This window comes from Symphodus melops (assembly GCF_947650265.1).
Source record: "Symphodus melops genome assembly, chromosome: 12".
Classification (NCBI taxonomy): domain Eukaryota; kingdom Metazoa; phylum Chordata; class Actinopteri; order Labriformes; family Labridae; genus Symphodus; species Symphodus melops.
The window spans coordinates 10571199-10589124 of record NC_136702.1 but is presented as its reverse complement, the minus strand read 5'-3'; the positions used below and the strand labels follow the sequence as shown (position 1 = coordinate 10589124).

General features: G+C 43.8%; 1 protein-coding gene across 4 annotated transcripts; it reads left to right on the top strand.

The window, feature by feature from the left end:
• The first annotated feature begins 12 nt into the window (after positions 1-12).
• On the top strand, positions 13-17829 carry dync1i2a (dynein, cytoplasmic 1, intermediate chain 2a). Of its 4 annotated transcripts, none has more exons than XM_079357284.1 (17): positions 13-165; positions 1023-1151; positions 1992-2106; positions 3818-3905; positions 5210-5269; positions 5640-5755; positions 10099-10182; positions 10341-10503; positions 10600-10699; positions 11494-11619; positions 12795-12941; positions 13031-13144; positions 13841-13974; positions 14911-15055; positions 16279-16419; positions 16580-16705; positions 16970-17829. In XM_079357284.1, exons 2-17 carry the CDS (start codon positions 1044-1046, stop codon positions 17081-17083), a joined length of 1881 nt encoding a protein of 626 aa, XP_079213410.1. In that variant the 5' UTR covers positions 13-165; positions 1023-1043; the 3' UTR covers positions 17084-17829. The 4 variants fall into 4 exon arrangements, with proteins under 4 accessions (XP_079213410.1, XP_079213409.1, XP_079213412.1 ...); XM_079357283.1 differs by having other exon boundaries at positions 14-165; positions 10096-10182; XM_079357286.1 differs by lacking the exon at positions 5210-5269 and having other exon boundaries at positions 14-165.
• The last annotated feature ends 97 nt before the right edge of the window (positions 17830-17926 follow it).

Here is a 17926-nt window from a genome sequence, read left to right as displayed (position 1 = left end):
ACTCAGGTCTCCATCTTTGACCTCAGATGGCAGCAGACAGCCACGTCAAAACTGAAGGCTTCCCGTTTGGAACTTCCCAGCATCCGTAGAAAGGCTGGCAGCCCGTTTGTTTTGGCATTTTTTCATTAAGAGGCATTTGCTGTCAGGTTGACATCCTGATTTAAGGTTTGTAATACACACGTCAATCTTTTAGTAGTGGCATTACAACCTTCGGACATATTTCTGAACTTGTTTCTGTGTTTGTTGTTCAACGTGTTGTTATTCTTTGTGTCGGCCGGTTACTCGAGGCTGCTACCAAATGCAGCTAAGTCTAATATATAAAGTTAGATTTTCCAAGTCCCACTTCTTTGAGTCGGAAATATATCAACTTAAATCTCACACTTCACTTAGCTTTGTCTTTGATGTTTATTAAATTGCATCGTTTAATATTTTAACCAGGAAGGCTAAGCTAGCTCCGCAGCTTGTTTCAACAAGGAAGGCTAACGGTGGCTAAGGCCGATTTGATGCTAACGCAGCCTGAATTTATATAAAACTTAAGAAAAGTAGCGTGAAGCCAATTAACATCACATTAAATTGACCTAAAACTGATATGTAGTCTGAAAAAGTTTACGACAAGCTCATAAGAAAGTGAAAACAAAAGGATAAAACCCTTAGCTAAGCTAACAGGGTGTCGTATAAACTGCAGGGTGGGGCTCTGTGTCATCTAGCTCACAATGAGAGGCTAGCTTGGACCTGCTTTTTCCACAGGCTGTAAAGTTGCACAAAGACCCACGACTGCCATGTTGATTAAATCTCCGATCTTCGGAGTTCTTTAAGTGTATTCGGCTGGGTGAGGTCCTGCAGCTAGATGTCCTCCTGGCCTTGAAAGGTGGCACCTTTGGGTGGTACTGAAGCTGAGAGCACCGAACGGACTGATGCTGAGCTTCTTCTTGATACGGTTGAGACTGAAATACACAGTCTTTCCAGAGGACAGGTGTTCTCGTTTGAAACAAGAAAACTAACTGCATGTGTTGTTTCCACAGCTGTGGCATCATGTCTTCCAAATGTCTTCCAAAAGTGAGCTGAAAGCGGAGCTGGAGAGGAAGAAGCAAAAGTTGGCACAAATCCGAGAGGAGAAGAAAATAAAAGAGGAGGAGCGCAGAAAGAAAGAGGTATGTTTACAATGTTGGCTCTATTTTTAATAATTATATATTTAATGCATAAAGTGAAGATGAGACAAACTAATGTGTCCGAAATTGGGCCATGTGGATGTTACAGAAACAGTGTTACTGTTAAAATGTAACCAGGTTTATGTCAGTTTTGTTTCTCAATATGCTGCAGGAGAAGATTCGGTATTGTTGATCCTATAATTACATTTTGATAAAAGTCCCACAATAATTAATAAATGACTAAATGTGGTAAATTCACATTATATATTACCTTTGGCAGAAGTAGAAATCTGTTAGTTACAAACAATGAGATATGACAAAAATATCTGCCTCACAATGAGCAGGTGAGATGTCAAGTAACTGTATTTGTTAGTTTTTTTTTGCTTTCTGTCATTATGTCATCAACATTTCAGATATTAACTGCATATATGTAGGTGATTTTTGCAGCCTTTGTATTTCTGTATTAACATACAGAACATTGTGTCTAATGAAATGTAACTGGAGGATTTCATGTGGCGTTTTCCCAGTATCAAATGCACTATACAACATCAGTCACAGCCAGCAGAATGTCAGCATTGGGTGTGTCCTTTACACATTTAACACCATTTTTAAAGCTTACAACAGTGAAAATAATCATACCACATACAGGCCTTATGGTTTAAAGGTGTTGAGTTAATGATATTATATTGGAAAAGGAAGGATATGAATCAAAACCAAGGAGTCAGAGTTATCTCTGAAGCGCTTTCCTTTTTAGTGTTGTACCCGTTATTGTCTGAGATCATCACTATATATTTGAGATATTTAGACACCGTGTTAACGGGTAATACCACTCTTTGTTTCCAGGCAGAACAGTTAAAAGATGCTGCACCTCATCAGGATGATTCTGACCTCGAGAAAAAAAGACGAGAGACTGAGGCTTATCTCCAGAGTATGGGCTTAACTTCAGACGTTCCTGTTGGTACGTTTCATATGATCTACTCTCACACATTACGTCCGTCTTTACTCATCACCCCAGGACAGGGAAAGCAACTTATGATATATGGATGTATTCAATACGGTTCCTAGACACAACGATTTTGTCTCTTCTGTTTTGTATTGCCTTTTTAACACCTTATCTTATCGGCCCTTACATCTCACGTACACTCACTTTGTTGAGACGTTTTTGCTGCCAGTGTTTTGAACTTTTGACCAGGGTTTGTGGGTGTTCACATTTATACTGCACTCATTATTTGTTCTTCCCATACGTAGATCTGAGCACGAGGATAACGAAAACATACAGGGGAAGGTTGTTTACATATCTCCTAAATCCACTGACCCCGGAACAGTTGATCTTGTGTTTGACTCCTTTTTAAAGCGAGACTATAATCCAAGAAACATGCAAGTGTTCAACACGACGACATCTGAAGAGCCACTGACTACGTTTACATGCACATCATTTTCCTATTCAGGCCTACATTCTGGTTAAGGAATTATTCTGAAATAGATGTTTACATGCTCCGCAGAGTGTTGAGCGCCTGGGACGTTCCCGTTGACATGTTACTCAGCATATTCCCAATAAACCGTAGTAGTAGTGTCATGACAAGACGTTATCTAGGGGTGCCAACAAATCCTTGAAGTAGCATATTCTGACTAACACGTTACGTGACGCAATATTCAAGTTGACACAGGCATATGCCTGGGGTCTTATTTAGGTTTTTAATTGAGCTCAATCAGGTTGTGATAATTGGAATAAGGTGTTTACATGACTCCTAATCAATCAGAAAATTGTTATTATTGTGATTAATACAGGAATATGGTGTGCATGTAAACGTAGTCATTGACTTGAATATAGGAACATATTAAGTCTTTGTGTTCTTGTTCTGTAACAGTCTGTCTTATTAATCACATTTGAAATATTAAAGGCTGGTGACTGCGGAGGCAAAGATCCTCACCTTAAAACTTTCTGCCTTTTTTTTTTTTTCCCCCCATAACATTCTCATAACTCCAAATGTTATTATTTCAGAAGATTCAGCGTGCGGAAGTTTAGAGGTGTCTCAGTAGAATAGCATTACTGTCCTTATCCAAAGCATTCAAAGAGTTATTTTCTAAAGTCAAAACTAACCAGGTTTAAAGGAGAATAAATTACTGGATCCGTTTCTGAAAAATGTCGAAGCAAATTCCTGAAAGAGTCTCTCATAAATAACTTCATCAGTTGTTTGTATATTTGAATGTATTTCACTAAGTATTTATAAACGTGAAAACATGAATGAAGTATTACGTTTGACTATTAATTGAATTTCTACATTAAATGGTACCCACAGAGTGGGGAGAAAAGCGCACTGCTACAATACTAACAGCAGGTGGCAGAAGAGGTCCATTGGAAACTGTTCACAGACAGGACGCAGACAAAGTTAGAAAAGATGTGAAAACACAAAAGGTTTCCATCTGTTTGGATTTAATTACATTTATTTAAACATTCATTTAACAATGGAAACGAGTGAGTGTTATGGTGTTATTAAACATGTTTTCACAGCGTGTGTAGTGTGAACAGATAATCTGCTTTCTGACTTTCTATTCATAACAACATCACACTGAAGATGTAGAGATTGATTTATGTGACGACAACAAACATCGAGGCATTTTTTTTTAACTAGTTTGTGATTTGGATTATTTTCCGTCGGACCATGTAGCCCCTCCTCCCACATCTCCAACAACCAAATCGGCGGGCACCCCAAGTGAGGCAGGGAGCCAAGACTCTGATGGACCTGTGGGACCCAGGTACAAACACTCACACACACACACACACACTGACACGTACACTCCCAAGGAAAATGTGTGTAACAGTTTTTCCCTGCCTCCTGTACGTTACATTTCAACTGTGGAATCAATCAATCTCTGCTCTTGTACTTGGGGCTGTTTTTTCTACCTTAGGCAGGATTTTTCAGTGCGTCATACTTGTTATCTGATCTTTGTGTCTTCTCAAAATGTCTGCGGGCTTTTTGAAAAGCTAATACCAGCAAGCATACGATTTCAGTAATTTAAAAAAAAAAAAAAAATTGGGGGGGGGGGGGGGTCAGCAAATTAGTTCAGAAGTATTTCAACAAGTGTGTTTTTGCATCACTTTGAACGCCATACAAAGCTTACGGACGAAGTTAAAGAATGATTCCATTGAGAACAACAGGGCTTAAGTCTTCAATAAGTCTTGTGCCATTAAAGTGAATGATGACGAGTTTATGCCAACTGAGTGCATGTTTATTTAATTTGTGTGCTGTTGAATTAGGACAATCCTAAATTAACAATAAAACGGCAGGCTGCTGTGAAGCCTGGGGGACTTCTTAACCCCTAATTAGAACCCCTTCCCTGGGCTGAAATTCAAGCTCCCCCAGCGTCCCATCAGGCCCAGGGAGCTGTTCCCCCTACGTGTTGACTCATTTCCCTCACCAGCGTGGCCATTTCCTACACACATGGAGGTCATGTTTTCTCCCTCAGGGTTCTCTCTCTCTCTCTCTCTCTCTCTCTCCCTCTCTCTCTCTCTCTCTCTCTCTCTCTCTCTCTCTCTCTCTCTCTCTCTCTCTCTCTCTCTCTCTCTCTCTCTCTCTCTCTCTCTCTCTCTCTCTCTCTCTCTCTCTCTCTCTCTCTCTCTCTCTCTCTCTCTCTCTCTCTCTCTCTCTCTCTCTCTCTCTCTCTCTCTCTCTCTCTCTCTCTCTCCCTCCCTTTCTGTCAACACAGCACTCAGAGCCTTTGGTTTGACACACAGCTCTGGCTTCACAGACCTGCAGGCTTCACATCATCTCGCTCTGAGAGTCTGTGCGTCCATGCATTTCAAGCAGATACTCTTTTTTTTTTTTCTTATTCAACTCTTGAGTATTTTGTCTGCAGACAGAAAGCTCGACACGCAGCGAAACATGACAACGAAAAATCCAGTCAGAAGTGTGTTTTGATCGCGTGTGAATTGAGCAGATTTGTTACCTGAAAATCCAATCAGCATGTTGTGTGCCACATTGTTAACTGTATATCCTCTCCTCATTTGTGCTTGCTTGTCTCTTTCACTAATGCTGCCTTGTTGCCGTGACACTAACCAGGACTCTGCACTGGGACTCTGACCCGTCCACTCTTCAACTTCACTCTGATTCTGAGCTGGGGTACTGGACACTCTCTTCTCTCCTTTTCTGGTCATTTTCCCTTCTCTCAATCTACGGCATGATTACTATGTCTTCCAAAGTCATAATTGAGACCAGGAAAAGCGTCAAGTAGTGCATGCATAGGACAGACGCTTTGAATGAGTTCACACTGGGTGTTAAACTAATCTGAAATCTTTGCCATCCCATGGAACGCTCATTTACTGACTTAGATCAGAACCAGATTCCTCCCTGATGGAGCAAAAAAGAACAACGGGCGAGAAAAGTTACAGTCAATTAATTGTTTGTGCGATGTTTTATTTTGTTTGTCCTTTTTTTATCTTTTTTAAGTGATCCCAGGCCGTGCAAAGTTTGAGATGTTTTGTGTTTTTAGGCGTGCGGCCCCTAAACTGGGAATGGCCAAAGTCACACAGGTGGACTTCCCGCCGCGTGAACTTGTGTCCTACACGAAAGAGACCCAGACACCTGTCATGACCCTGCAAAAAGAAGGTAATTTCAGACTACATGTTAAGCCTTTAGGTTTACCTCGAAAACAGCGACGAACCCTTTTTTGGAATCTGCTGGGAACATGTGGACGTCTCTCGACAATCATGCAAAACAGCGAAGGTCCGTTGATGTGTACGAGCGGGTTAGCGGAAGTGACCGCCACATTGAAGAGATCTGATTTGAGATGAAAGGATGGGGAGGGGGGGGGGGAGCGAGGTCCAGGAAACACAAGAAGCCGAAGGAGAGATTAAATTCAGACAAGCCCTGCTCGTCTGAACCTAAAGCCTGCTTTGAGATAATTAATGAGCAGGATGAGAAAACCAGTGACAGGAAGGAGAAAAAGCGATTTAGGAGGGAGATATGAACAGAGCTGCACATGCGTCTGCCCACTGCCTGTGATGCATGTCGATATGTATGTAATTGCTGCACTGGAACCTTCATGTGGTCAGCCATGGAGAATATTCAGGCTACTTGCATCCACATGTTGAACAGATGTTTGATTAGATATGCAATATTTGTGGGTGTGCTGCTTGTTCTTGGTTGATTTACGTGATGACAGATGGCGAATCATGCGCTCGACTTAAATCCTGATTAGATTTTTTTTATTTTTCATTTTTTTTGGTCCTGATTTTTGTTTTTATTAGACAGATCTGACAGAAGTGCGACTACTGGAATGTCTCCCGAGCTGTTTCGCTCCATTTGTTTTTTGCCTGAGCTGACAAGCCTGTTTAGGATTTTAAACAGAGTCCTGATTGGTGGTTGTTGTCCCACCAGTCGACGTGAAGAAAACTCTGATGTGCCACGCAGCAAGAGTCATACAACATTTTTTATTTATTTATTTTTTTGTGGAAAAAGACTAGAAACAGAACTAGCGAAGGATGAAGAGCATCCCTCTGTCTGTCGTCGCTCCTTTACTCCGGACTCTACTGGGCATTGTAAAACTGTGTTAAACAATGATGGTTTCTGCCAGCTGTTCAACACGAGGCCCCCCCTTCCACTCTGTGCCGCTATGTAATCATTTCATCAAGTTCCCTCGCTTCCCTGTCTTCTCCCTTCACCGAGCAGGCACATAACAAAACACACTCGGTGACATTGTGCATTTTCACACCATCACTTCTGGCACTCGATGAGGCGGCATCCCCCTTCCCCGCTCACTTGCTCCCCTCGGCGCATTTTTGATGCGCGGGGTGGCTTCAGGCCCGGGTTCTCTGATTGAGCGATTTATCATGTTGTCAAAAGGGAGGCGACGGCGCGGCACTCTCAAGGTCAGCGGGCGGTGGCGTTCGAGGGATTGTTGTGTCCTGGCGGCTGCACACCGAAGTCTGCTGGACACAAGAAAGAAGGCGAAGATTTGAACATCACCTGCCCTGCTGGCATTAAGAGAAGCCCTGCTCATTGAAGGAGAACACATCTTTGTTATTATGTGTTGTTGTTTCTTTTTTTTATGCAGCTCTATTGCGTTATCTTACCATGAACAGAAACGTAGCTTTTTTTTAAAGCTTAGCGTACCCTGATAAGGCCTCATAGACGTCTTTAACTGTACAATCTTTATTTGCTTAGTTCAATACGAAAGGGACAAATGACTTCTTTATTTGTGTTCATGTTACGACTCTTCCTCTGTGGCTCGTTTCAGGATTTAGAGCTCCCAGTTTGGGGAATTTCTGTTCCACAGCTGCAGTATTCCCACATTGCACTAGTAGGTAATATGCAGCATCAGTAGGAACTCTTCAACAAGAGGCAGTAATAATGGAGTAAGATATTATTGGAGCTGTGTGTGTGTGTGTGTGTGTGTGTGTGTGTGTGTGTGTGTTAAAAAAAAGGCTCGTCAGGTTCCTGAGTATGTCGAGCGCTTGAGCGAAATCGGACGTTTAATTAAATGTGATTGTTTTAATCACTCAGAATTCAGAGGCAGGTCAAAACTTTTAATCACAAAAGCCCTTTAGTGGCCTTCTCGTGTGGAGTGCCTCTTGGAATAGTGGTCAGCTTTAATGCACTTGATGATTAGTACTGTGAAATATCTGTTGTATCCCCTTATCACACAGTAGCTTCTCATCTCTAAGCTGATATGTGGTATTCTTTCGTTTTCTTTCTTCTTGGTTTGCATTTTTATAACTTATAACTGTTTTTTAAAGAAGTTAGTTTATTATCTAACAGAAGCTTTTAAAGAGGAGAGTTTTGGATTTCTGTCTGTGATCTCTCGACCTCGGTGTCATCGGACGACAAGAGACTCCTGTTTCACAGATGACCACGTCTTGAGGAGTATCATCAGAATGACAGTCTTTATTTTATTTTATTTTTTGGGGCCTTTTGGCAATTTCTCTATTTGCTACATTTCTATCCACGATTACACGCATTGTAACCCTTTTTTGAAGTGCATTTTGTAAGACGTGCTCTGTTTTAGGAAAGGAGGTGTGTGTGTGTGAGGGCGGGGTCTGTCTGATGTGTGTCATTGCTGGTCTCTTATAGGACAGCAGAACCCGGCTGCACGTGCTGAGGTCAGACTCTTGTTTGGCGTTAACGTATAGAAAACGGGAGACACCTGCAGCGGAGGGCAAAGGTCATTTAGTTTTGAACTGGAACATCTTTGGCCGCGTGCCGAGTTTGAATTAATATAGTTTCCATAGACTAAGACCTGTGATTACTAACCCCCCCTAACACCCACCACCCTCCCCCCCAGCCTCCCAAAAGCTTTTATTTCTTAAGTGGTACAAAAGCTGTAATTGGGCCTGCTTTCAGAGGAGGTGTCAGTGTATGGGACATCGCTGATCCGGGTGAATTCTGATAAATGCAACCCCCCCTCCCCACTTCCTCCACCGCCACCCTAGCTAGGCGCTCCCCCCCGCCCCTTACACACACACATCCACAGCGGGGTCACCAGGATCACTAGCTTTTCTCCAAATGGCCATTTTGGCTGGCAGGTGCATTATACCCTTTATTTTCAGATTGTCTATCCGCTCCTAATGCCTGGCAGGTTGATTGCTCTGGCTGCCTCACCAGGCAGAGGGCTGACGAGCACGGCCGGGACTATCTGAAAGACAGTGATTACTGTTTTCCTTTAAGCCTGATTGAGGCCCTTGAAAGGAAAGATTTTAACCTTGTCCTGTTGGTTGCAGGGTATAGCCGTACATTGAAATGGCTCGTGTCATCAACCCGGTTTCAGTAAACTCATCAGCGCACCCAACAACCTTCTTCCCTCCAAACCTCCATCCAGGGATAAATCACTTTATGGACAACGTGACAGATGACATTATCATTTAGATTATCTCAGTAGGAAGGAAATACTGGCATGCGCTGCTGTCATCTTAGATTAACTTTAAAAACTCATACCAAGATAATAAACGCCCGGAGGGACCAGGCGAGTATTTGTCCTCCTCTGGTGAATCTGTTTTGTCCGACTCTTTCTATTATGCTTTACATTGAAAGCGAAGTCTATATACCGTCTTTCAGAGATGTGTTTTGAGGAGAGAAAAAAAATAAAAAGACACGTTTATCTCCTGCGAAGTAGAACCGGTGTGCTGTTTGCCAGCTGGTCTGGCCTGTATTTTGTTGTACATTCTCTGAGGATGAATAGGAGTCGCAGGACCTCCTGCTAGGACGGTAATTGCTCGGGTTTGCTGTTCAGGGAGAAGCTTGTCTCGGGGCAGCCAGGCGGAAAACCTCTGTGCCATCCCCATGCCACCTTTTGAAGAGCACAAGACAATTCCCAGCGTCGCCACCTGCTTTTTTTTTTTTTTTGCACCATGCCGTCATCTGGTCACACCGACGGGACGGGGCCTGGGGGCAGCTGCTCCACAGCCTCTGCCCCGCTGCCCGGCGTGTCCTAGGAGGGCTTCAACCTGCCACTGTGACACAGAGGAAGCGGCAACACTGACAGCTCCGACTCTCTATTGAAAGGCTGCAGTCTCATTAACAGTTGGGAGAGACAGGGGTCCCTATGACAACAGCACACCCGCTGTGCTGTGTCCCTTTAACACAAACGACAAACTTCCCCGCTTTAGAGGAACAGCTTATTTTTGAAAGGGCGACATTGTGGCCGACAAACCAAACAAATGCAAGGCAGATACAGAACCAGTCTTTTTCAGTGCACATAATCACCGGGTGGAACTTTTATTGAGGAAAGAAAATAATGGAGATGGAAGGTGCAGTGATTAAAAGGTGTGAATCGTCTTTAATGAGGCTTGACCGTTTGTTGTGGGCGAGTTATTTTGAATCAGAGTTATTCTGCGTACGTTTAAAATGTTGACAAAATGTTTTTTTTTTCTTTTTTTTTGTCTACTTAGAGATGAAATATTTATCACAGTTCACACTAAGTGTTTAAAATAACCCCAGTCTGTGATCGACAGAAGAAGAAGAAGAGGAAGAAGCCGCTCAACCCCAACCTGTGATCGAGACTCAGACCGAGAAACCGGACCAGACAGAGGAAGAGGAAGGTACATGAAAGTGAAATCGAGCCACTTTATTTATCCCGGGGTTTTATTTGTTGTGCTCCTCCCAATCAAAACAGAGCTTTTCAAATTCTGATGGGAATCAGACGAAGGGACCCTGACATGATTTATTTCTCTTGCGTTTGTCGTGTTTCTTTGTGTAGCACCCCCCCACGAGCTGACAGAGGAGGAGAAACTCCAGATCCTACACTCCGACGAGTTCGCCAACTTCTTCGACCACAGCACTCGCATCATCGAGCGGGCTCTCTCAGAGCACGTGGACCTCTTTTTTGACTACAGCGGCCGTGACCTGGAGGAGAAGGAGGGGTAATAATTGGACAACTTGTGCGCTTTCTTACTTGTAATTGGCTTTTGAAAAAGTGTTTTTATTGATTTGTGGTGTTTTTGTTTTTTCTTTTCCAGTGAAATCCAGGCCGGAGCAAAGCTCTCACTCAACAGACAGTTCATGGATGAGCGCTGGTCGAAGCATCGTGTCGTCACCTGTCTGGACTGGTCCCTCCAGGTCTTCTTTTTTTTTCATAGCTTTTTGTAATTAAACCAACAGACAAACACATTTCCCATTTAAAATGTCAAATGTTTGCAACTGTCAGAGTTTCAATTCTAACACATTTCTTTTCTAAAGTGATATTTTTCTGTTAATTGGCTGTTGACACAAATTAGCCTTGCACAGCCATAATGCTTTATGATGAACTAGCTTAAATTTGACAGCTTTTCACGTTCAGCCAACAGTCCCACAGGAAAAGTTTGTAATGTCCCAGACAAATTGTCACTGAGTCGGAGGCCGTAATGATTTGTTTCCCCTGGTGTCTAAGGTCATTGAATCCATGATTCTGCAACGACTTCTGACAGTGATTGAACACCAACTCTTAGTTAACAGAGTTTACTAACTCGGAGGGACACTTATACCTCTGTTATATGAAATAAAGAGTACATAAAGTATAACTCTCAGATGAAGAATTCCTGGTGTTTCTGGAGCAGTTCTTGTGTCTGAGTCTTATATTTTCATCTCTCAATGAGTTCCTCTGTTTTACTCTCCCTCTGTAGCTTGAAGTTGAGAGTATGAAAGGAAATTAAGCGTAAGTCACCAAAGTTTGTAAAGGGGGTTGGGCTAATTAAAAGGACCATAAATCTTGAGTAAAGGGTTAGTCATTCTTTTCAGGCATTCAGCAGCACCGCACATGGCTGGGCGGGCTTGTTCCACATGGAGCCAAGCCTGAGGGGCACGTCTCCCACCAACCCCCTCTTCCCCAACTCATTTGGCATGATTCTTCTTTTTTTTTTTTTCTCTGTCACCAGTATCCTGAACTCCTCGTTGCCTCATACAACAACAACGAGGAAGCTCCTCACGAGCCAGACGGCGTGGCCTTAGTGTGGAACATGAAGTACAAGAAGGCTACGCCAGAGTACGTCTTCCACTGTCAGGTATAAAGAGTGTCTCTGCTTCTTCCCCCCCCTGTCCCCTTGTCCTCACTGGTGGTTTCACAAACCACCAACCAACCCAGTTAGTTCACCCTACTGGCATCCTCCTCCACCACATCCATCCACAAATGCATGTTTGCGAGGCTCCGTCAATGACCTGTGGTGCAGGAGCTGAACAGAATCGGAGCAGTGCAGCAGGATAACGTGCGCGAGGCGAGACCGGTTTATCATACGCATCCAAACAAGGGGCCTGTGTTCATACGAGCACGCAGGGAGAGCAGCACAGCTCCTCCGCTCTGCCCAGCCTTTATTAGAATACCCGCCCCGGAGGCTCCGTCACCGAGACAAGTAGAGTAGAAACACATGTTGCTGCCTCAGGAGCGGATGTCGAAGCAGCCGTATTGCTGAGATGGATAAAAGTGAACAGAAGTGTGAGCGCAGTTTTCTCTCTGCCTCCCAGTCGGCCTTTCATGACGTTTCCTTTAACCGTGCGTCACACTTTGTTAAGAAGTCAGTTTGGTAAAGAAAAAAATAGATGAAAATCTGTTGAGGTGAAGTGGTGAGTGCATGTAAGTCACCCAAAACCCAAAGTCAAGTAATGAAATACACGGATCTCGTCGTCGTCTAAGAATTTATAATAATCCCGTTAATGGGTCTTGAAGGTTTGTATATTTCCCCCTGAAAACACTGAAACATGAGTGATGAAGATCACAACCCAGAATGTTTCAGGAAAAGAGGTAACACACAGTGACACATCTCTAACTTTGAGAGGAAGCTGAAAAAGTCCTGGTTATATGGTGAGAGTTCATTAGTTCCAGTTTTTGCATTTTTTAAACATCACAACTGAGCAAACGGTTGACCCCTGATAGAAATGGCTGATTTATATGATCAATTTTAAAGTTCTTATATGGAGACTCGTGTCCATGCAGCATGGGATTACAAACCATCCGACATCAGCTCAAACATTTATCAGTTTTCAAATGTTTCCTGTTTAAAATGATTCTTGTTGTTATTTGTCCCGCTCTGGCAGACATCATGATGTTCCTCTACATTAAACAGCCCTTCAATGAGTCGTTGTCTTAAGGTCCCCCTGTATGACTGAGGCCTGTATGCATATTTACTCCTCCTTAATAGCTCAACCTCACCTGTCATTTTCTCTGGGTGTTTTTTTCTGACAGTCAGCTGTTATGTCGGCTGCGTTTGCAAAGTTCCACCCTAATGTCGTGGTCGGGGGCACCTATTCCGGCCAGATTGTTCTGTGGGACAACCGGAGCAACAAGAGGACCCCAGTGCAGAGGACTCCTCTGTCAGCAGCAGCACATACGGTACATTAAAACAAATACATCATGAACCTTTTACCTTTTTATTCAATCAAAGGCCAAAGAGTCCAACTCCTCCCTCGTTCTGTTTGCAGCACCCAGTCTACTGCGTGAATGTGGTTGGCACCCAGAACGCCAACAACTTGATTAGCATCTCCACTGACGGCAAGATGTGCTCGTGGAGTCTGGACATGCTCTCTCAGCCACAGGTAACACTGTGTGTGTGTGTGTGTGTGTGTGTGTGTGTGTGTGTGTGTGTGTGTGTGTGTGTGTGTGTGTGTGTGTGTGTGTGTGTGTGTGTGTGTGTGTGTGTGTGTGTGTGTGTGTGTGTGTGTGTGTGTGTGTGTGTGTGTGTGTGTGTGTGTGTGTGTGTGTGTGTGTGTAAGGGGCTTCTGAGGCTAAATGTGTTAACACTTTCGGATTTAAGATTCAATCATAAACTTTAATAGCTCTGTTAATAAAACAACACATCTGAAATAGGTGAGCTTTTTTCTTTTCTTTTTTTTTTTTTTACCCCCTCCATGTTCCGTCTCCTCACTGTCACATTCCACTGTCTTCCTGTTCTCCCCCTTTCACATTAAATGTTAAACATTTCGGCCGGGCTCCTCCTTTTTTTTTTTTTTTTTTTTTAGCTTTCCAGCTTCCCCTCGCTTATTTTTTCTTCAACTCGTTTTTCACTTTCCAGGAAATTAACTTTGCTAGCTGTGTCATTTCATCCGAGCTGCCAAGCACCTCAATGTCAAACTTCCATTTTTATGAAGTGCTGGTTGAATTTAGATTATGCATTAATAAACTGTCAAGTGACTTTTATAGGTTGTGCTTGGCAGCCGGGTGTGTTAACATTAAGCCAGAGCAAGGAGCTTGTTAAAGGATGTTGTTCCACTGTGGCTCCTCCTCCTCAACAGGACAGCATGGAGCTGGTGTTCAAGCAGTCCAAAGCCGTAGCTGTCACCTCCATGTCTTTCCCCCTCGGAGACGTCAACAATTTTGTGGTGGGCAGCGAGGACGGCTCTGTGTACATGTCATGTCGTCATGGAAGGTGGGTTCATAAGCAGCTCTGGTCCCCGGTGTGTCCCCCCCCCCCCCCTCCTGAACATGGCCAGGAAACTGAGGCAGCCTGTCGGGGCCCACCTTGCAGCGAGTGTCAAATAAATAAAGCCCACTCACTTCCCAGTGCAACACAAATCCAACACTTGATCTCCCGCTGTTTGAAGTTTCACTCCTGACCAGCCATCCTGTTTTTCCTTTCCGCTTGTCAGTTGTGTTTGTAAAGGTCGCTCAACATAAACAGGGCACACATGCAGGGGAAACAAATCATTTTTTCCCTGTTCGCTTTTTTTTCTCTCTCTCTTCTTTACAGTATGTTTCTCTGGGTGAGAGAGTTTGTTTACAGTCAGTCCTCCCAGCTAGTTCATCCCACAATGTTCCCAATTGAGAGTCCTCCCCCCCCCCCCCCCCCCGTCTGCCCGCCGCCCCAGTAATATGTCTTAAATCAGAGCTGCCAGTGAGCAGTGTGTTAGCATGTCCTGCAGTGTGCCTACCGACCACACGAAGGGGAAAGCTGCTAGGTTTAGCTGTGCAGAATCCCGTCTGTAATGGGGGAATCATGTCCCAGCTCATTGATCCTCTCATCACAGTTAATAATGCATAAGCATCACTCACACTGAGTATTTACCTCTCTGCGTTAATTATCAGAGCCTCAGTTGGTTAACAGCCCTGCAACACGTGGCTGGGATGTAGCAGGCACTTTAGCTGCCCTGTTTGTTATCACAAGATATTTAAATGAGAAATGAATCCAACAGAGGCACCTTTGACTTCAAAGTCCTTAATGTACCCCGCAAATCATCGTTTTGGGTTTTCATTGTAGTTTCACGCACAGCCCACTGTATCCCACCTAATTATATTCAACATCAAGCTGGATTGGAAACGTCGCTCTGTTTGCACTTAACACTCGGCGTGTGTGTGTTCTCCACAGTAAAGCAGGAATCAGTGAGATGTTCGAGGGCCACCAGGGGCCCATCACAGGGATCCACTGCCACACAGCTCCTGGGCCTCTGGACTTCTCCCACCTGTTTGTCACCTCCTCTTTTGACTGGACCGTCAAGCTGTGGAGCACCAAGGTACCAGACATATCCTGTGTGTGTGTGTGTGTGTGTGTGTGTGTGTGTGTGTGTGTGTGTGTGTGTGTGTGTGTGTGTGTGTGTGTGTGTGTGTGTGTGTGTGTGTGTGTGTGTGTGTGTGTGTGTGTGTGTGTGTGTGTGTGTGTGTGTGTGTGTGTGTGTGTGTGTGTGTGTGTGTGTGTGTGTGTGTGTGTGTGTGTGTGTGTGTGTGTGTGTGTGTGTGTGTGTGTGTGTGTGTGTGTGTGTGTGTGTGTCCGCAAAGTTTCACATCATCCAGCATTATGTTGATATCCAAGTCACATACTTCTCTTAAAAGGGTAGTGAATGGATTTGGAGACAGACGGCACAATACATGAGCCTTCTGAAGTTTAGAGGACTATCATGTTGCTGCTATTAAGACGAGGCTTCTTTAATACAGACACAACAGGGGAAAGGGAGAAAAAAGGTTGAATTCAACTGATTGTTCTTTTGAAATCATTAGCAGCTGTTGTAAAGTAAAAAATAAAAGCAGTCTTAACAGCTCATACTCTTTTGTTTGATTTAGGTTTCTTGGAGAAGATGAACCAATGACGCAGCCTTAACCGTGGCGTGATTCACAGTACCTGATCAGATTATCTCAGATTGAGGAAAATCCTGTTTATTTGATGGTTAGCCCTTTGAGATGATCCATCTCGTTTTCAAGGAGGGAGGGGGGGGGTCCAATGCAAAACCCCCCACAAAAGTGCAATTTTAATACAGACACGGTTACATACAATATAAGCTCACCCATCCGTCCACACGTCCCGCCCGTAAAGCCGCAGCACCCTCACAGAACGATCAGCGGTAGATACACATGACAGATTTCAAATCAACAAGACAAAGATATATTACTAAAGTAGCAAGCTGGCGTTCCCATTAGAAGCAGGAGCATTTAGTTCAAAAAGGAAGAAGTGCTTTCTTAAAACGGTAAAGAGAGTCTATTTGGTTTATGTTTATAGGTAGATTGTTCCAGTCAGAAGGAGCTTTATACTGGAACGCCCGTCGAGTGTGTCACATGTGTGATGATAAAGGAAAAAGAATGACAAATGAAGATTTAACACATTTTGAAAAGATTTCATTTCATCCAAAGTGACTTGACCTTCGTTTCTGTCTTTTGAATTTTTTTTTGTAGTTTGTATTTTTTTTGCTCGTGCCTACGCATCGCTCAGGTCTTTAAAGTGTTTCACCTTCAAATCCCTCCGCAGAATAACAAGCCCCTCTACTCGTTTGAAGATAACTCCGACTACGTGTACGACGTCATGTGGTCTCCCACCCACCCTGCTCTGTTCGCTTGTGTTGACGGAGTCGGCCATCTTGACCTGTGGAACCTCAACAACGACACGGAGGTATGACGTCATCACTATTTGACTTCACCAGACGAGAAACACATCCTCAAGTCGACGTCCTCCTCCACTTTGGTTTTAATCAGACTCCTTGTGAGGGAGGAGTACAGAGATTAAAGCTTATTTCCATTCTTTGTGTTTTTGTTCTCTCGTGAACTTTTAGGTTCCCACCGCCAGCGTCACAGTAGACGGTAACCCGGCCCTCAACAGGGTCCGATGGGCTCATTCAGGCAGAGAAATCGCTGTTGGAGACTCGGATGGGCGAGTTCTTGTGTACGATGTCGGAGAGGTGAGCAGCCATTACTGGACTTCCAACCTTTCGATTTCTCTCAGCTGTCTGTACTTTTGAACCTGATCAATGAGGCACGTTGTTGTTGACATTATCGAGTTGATTCTAAACTACTGCAGGGATGAATCACTTGACAACTGAAGAACTCAATTTAGGATTTCATGAAGGCTTCTTGTTGATTTTGGTTTGTACCAGTTTCAGTGACGTGCACGCCGAGCATGTGGAGCCGATTTGACATTTGAGTCTTTTTCTCTCGTCCCTCAGCAAACTTCGGTTCCGCGGAACGACGAGTGGACCCGCTTCGTACGCACGCTGGCAGAGATCAACGAGAACAGAGACGATGCAGAGGAGCTGGCAGCTCAGCGCCTGGCCGCCTGATCCGCCTCACTGCGGACGAGATGTTTAAGGGACCAGTGGGTGCGCTTGTTATTATCAGCCTTGAATCTGAGGGAGAGGACAGATGTGGTGACGGACATCTTTTGTTTATTCCACGCTCTTACTCAACAACACTGTTGAGAAGGCAGCCAAAGCGCTGCCCAGCTATCTGGAGTGTCTTTGTTTGGATTACCAGAAAGCGACAGGGCTATCAACCTCAGACACTTACAGAAAGCCATGTTCACAAACACAAAACAGGTTTCCCTGTCTTTAGCCAGATGCCTTAAATTTTCATTTTATCTCGATTGTAAAACCCATCCACTTCTACCAAAGTTTGAGTAAAGCAATCACATCTTGAAACACCTGGGAATGTAATCCTCCTATCACTGTCGCCCATGTTGCCACCTGTTCCTTTAAGACTAATAACTGGAATTTTCCCAAGCTTGTAAAATACTGATAAATCCAAATTCAAATGTCTTTCTCCTTCTGTATAGTTCTATAATGCACTAGTTCTCACTTATTTAGTGGTGCTGGTTAGACTCGAGATAGTAGGAATATAATGAATGCCTAAGAAGATGATCATGTATGCTGTTACTGCTCAGTGATCTGTGTCATGTACGTTAGCGGGGTCTCAACAGAGATCGCTTGTCTCCTAAAGCTTGGTGTTGAAGCTGAGAATGTAATTTTCACACAGACGAAACAGTTTGATTGATTTATTTCATTAAAATACAATAAATACATTTAAATTATTTGCCCATGTTCCCCGGCCATGATTTCAAAATGAACACTCCTGAAAACATCTGTACATCCTCGTGTCTTTGAAGTTTCACTGACACATGCACACCA

Excerpts from the sequence above, each read along its gene's own strand:
- dync1i2a (XM_079357283.1), top strand. The coding sequence starts at position 1,044 with ATGTCTTCCAAAAGTGAGCTGAAAGCGGAGCTGGAGAGGAAGAAGCAA. Across the intron at positions 5,756-10,095 it reads CATGACCCTGCAAAAAGAAG|AAGAAGAAGAAGAGGAAGAA; the intron begins GTAATTTCAGAC and ends TGTGATCGACAG. Across the intron at positions 13,975-14,910 it reads ATGTCATGTCGTCATGGAAG|TAAAGCAGGAATCAGTGAGA; the intron begins GTGGGTTCATAA and ends TGTTCTCCACAG.